This window comes from Palaemon carinicauda, chromosome 14, assembly GCF_036898095.1.
Source record: "Palaemon carinicauda isolate YSFRI2023 chromosome 14, ASM3689809v2, whole genome shotgun sequence".
NCBI lineage: Eukaryota > Metazoa > Arthropoda > Malacostraca > Decapoda > Palaemonidae > Palaemon > Palaemon carinicauda.
In genome coordinates this window covers 73,028,346-73,030,147 of record NC_090738.1, presented here as the reverse complement: position 1 = coordinate 73,030,147, position 1,802 = coordinate 73,028,346, and the positions used below count along the sequence as shown (strand labels likewise).

The following is a 1,802-nucleotide window of genomic DNA, read 5'->3' as shown; positions in this document are numbered from 1 at the left end:
TCACGAGAAAGTGGTAGAGGATCTATTTTTGGGAATAATTGACTAGTTTCATTCTTTTTTTTTCTTTTTTTCAAAGGTATCAAAATGAATACTTTCTGTGGCGTGAACAAATTATCATCATCCACATTGCATTTATAATGATAATCAGAATATTGATTACCATGAAGTGAAATTTACTGATTATATGACATAGTTCGAAAATGGAGGAAACACGACCGCCAGAAATAGAATATCAAAATAGCAGAATCTAGTAAAAAAAAAAAAAAAAAAAAAACATTTCAAAGCTATTGGATATAGAATTATTATAAACCCATTACTGCCTGAATTTTTTTTTCTAATTTTTTTTCATTATTTAAGTTTAATATGTATATTTATATGGTATTATCATATATTCAATGTTTTTTCCATGGTATTTGTCCATATATAGGACCTACTATATATAGTAGGTTAGGCAGATACGGGGTACACATTTTTATTGATGAGTCTATTTTCTATAATAAAATTTTATTAGTATTTTTTCATTACAAGGCGGATGTATTAGAAGCAAGACACTCAATAATAGTGTGTTTATTACTGAATAATACAAAGAAATATTGCAGTTTACTGCTAAAATTTGTTGCAATTGTAAGCCCTATTACTTTTGCACGTGCTGACAGTATTTGAATATGTGAAATGGATAATAATTCTTACTTCTACAAGTGAAATGTTTAACAGAAAATTGATACGGTAGAATAAAATAGAAGAAAAACTGGTTCATGCTTTAGAGAAACTTCCTTCTTAGTTAAATTTTGAGATAAATTCTGTGATATCACACAATAACAAACCAGATACTATAATTAGCAGTATTCTAAAGAGCACGACGATGATAATTAGCAAAGCATTTCACACACAATGGAACTCCACACTTCATACACCCTTGCGAAGGACGAGATTTACAAGAGGATAGAGCACCTTTCCATGCCTGTTTTCCAAGGGATTCGACGAGGTGACCAATACTGTCATAACGTACATCTGGAATAACCCGAGATGACTGTCTTGCCCGGCCTATTCCCACACGTGGTTCTGCCTTCTGAAGGTATGTCCTTGCAATGTAGCGCTTGAATGACAGCAGTGAAAGGTTGCTTTCATCAACACGATGCAGAAGCCAGCAGTTCTGAATCGTTGCATCTATCACCCAAGAAAATATAGGCCACCACCACTTTTTCATTCTAATGGATATACGGTAACAATTGATGTTTTGGTCCATCCTATCAGTGCCACCCATGTGCCTGTTGTAATCCCCGATGAGATAAGGACGACTTACACTAATTTTCTTTTTGTCCTTTGCTGACCATCGAGATAAACTTTCCAGAGGATAAACAGGAGAAATATTTGATACCACTGAAACTACTGCATTATCCTTCCAGCATACCAACAAGATCTTGTGAATATTATCCACAACATCTGTATCTCCTCGAGGAACCTTCTTCATTTCGTTTGTGGAGTTTATAGGACAAGTCTTCGGAATTCTGTTGTCCCTTATTGTTCCAGTTGCTTCATAGTTTATCTCTTGTTAGTGATTTACTAAAGGTAAACTTGTGAAGTCGTTGTCGAAGTAAAACCTCACTGGTATATCTTTGATATGACTTGGTAGTTTTTCAAATAAAATCATCAAAGTGTCCCCCACCTTTTCCAAACCTTTCTTCATAGTGACGATTCAACCCGAAGGCTGTCCCTTGGTATACATCAAACGTAGCTAAATATCCAAGTGGAGAATTGAGGCACCAAGCTTTAAATCCAAATCTCACAGGTTTATTCCGAAT

The 1,802-nt window shown here is 34.6% G+C and overlaps 1 protein-coding gene across 1 annotated transcript; it reads right to left on the bottom strand.

Moving 5' to 3' along the window:
* Positions 1–847: 847 nt before the first annotated feature.
* LOC137652809 (piggyBac transposable element-derived protein 2-like) lies at positions 848–1,471 on the bottom strand. Its single transcript, XM_068386215.1, has one exon. It carries the CDS (start codon positions 1,469–1,471, stop codon positions 848–850), a length of 624 nt encoding a protein of 207 aa, XP_068242316.1.
* Between the last annotated feature and the right edge of the window lie 331 nt (positions 1,472–1,802).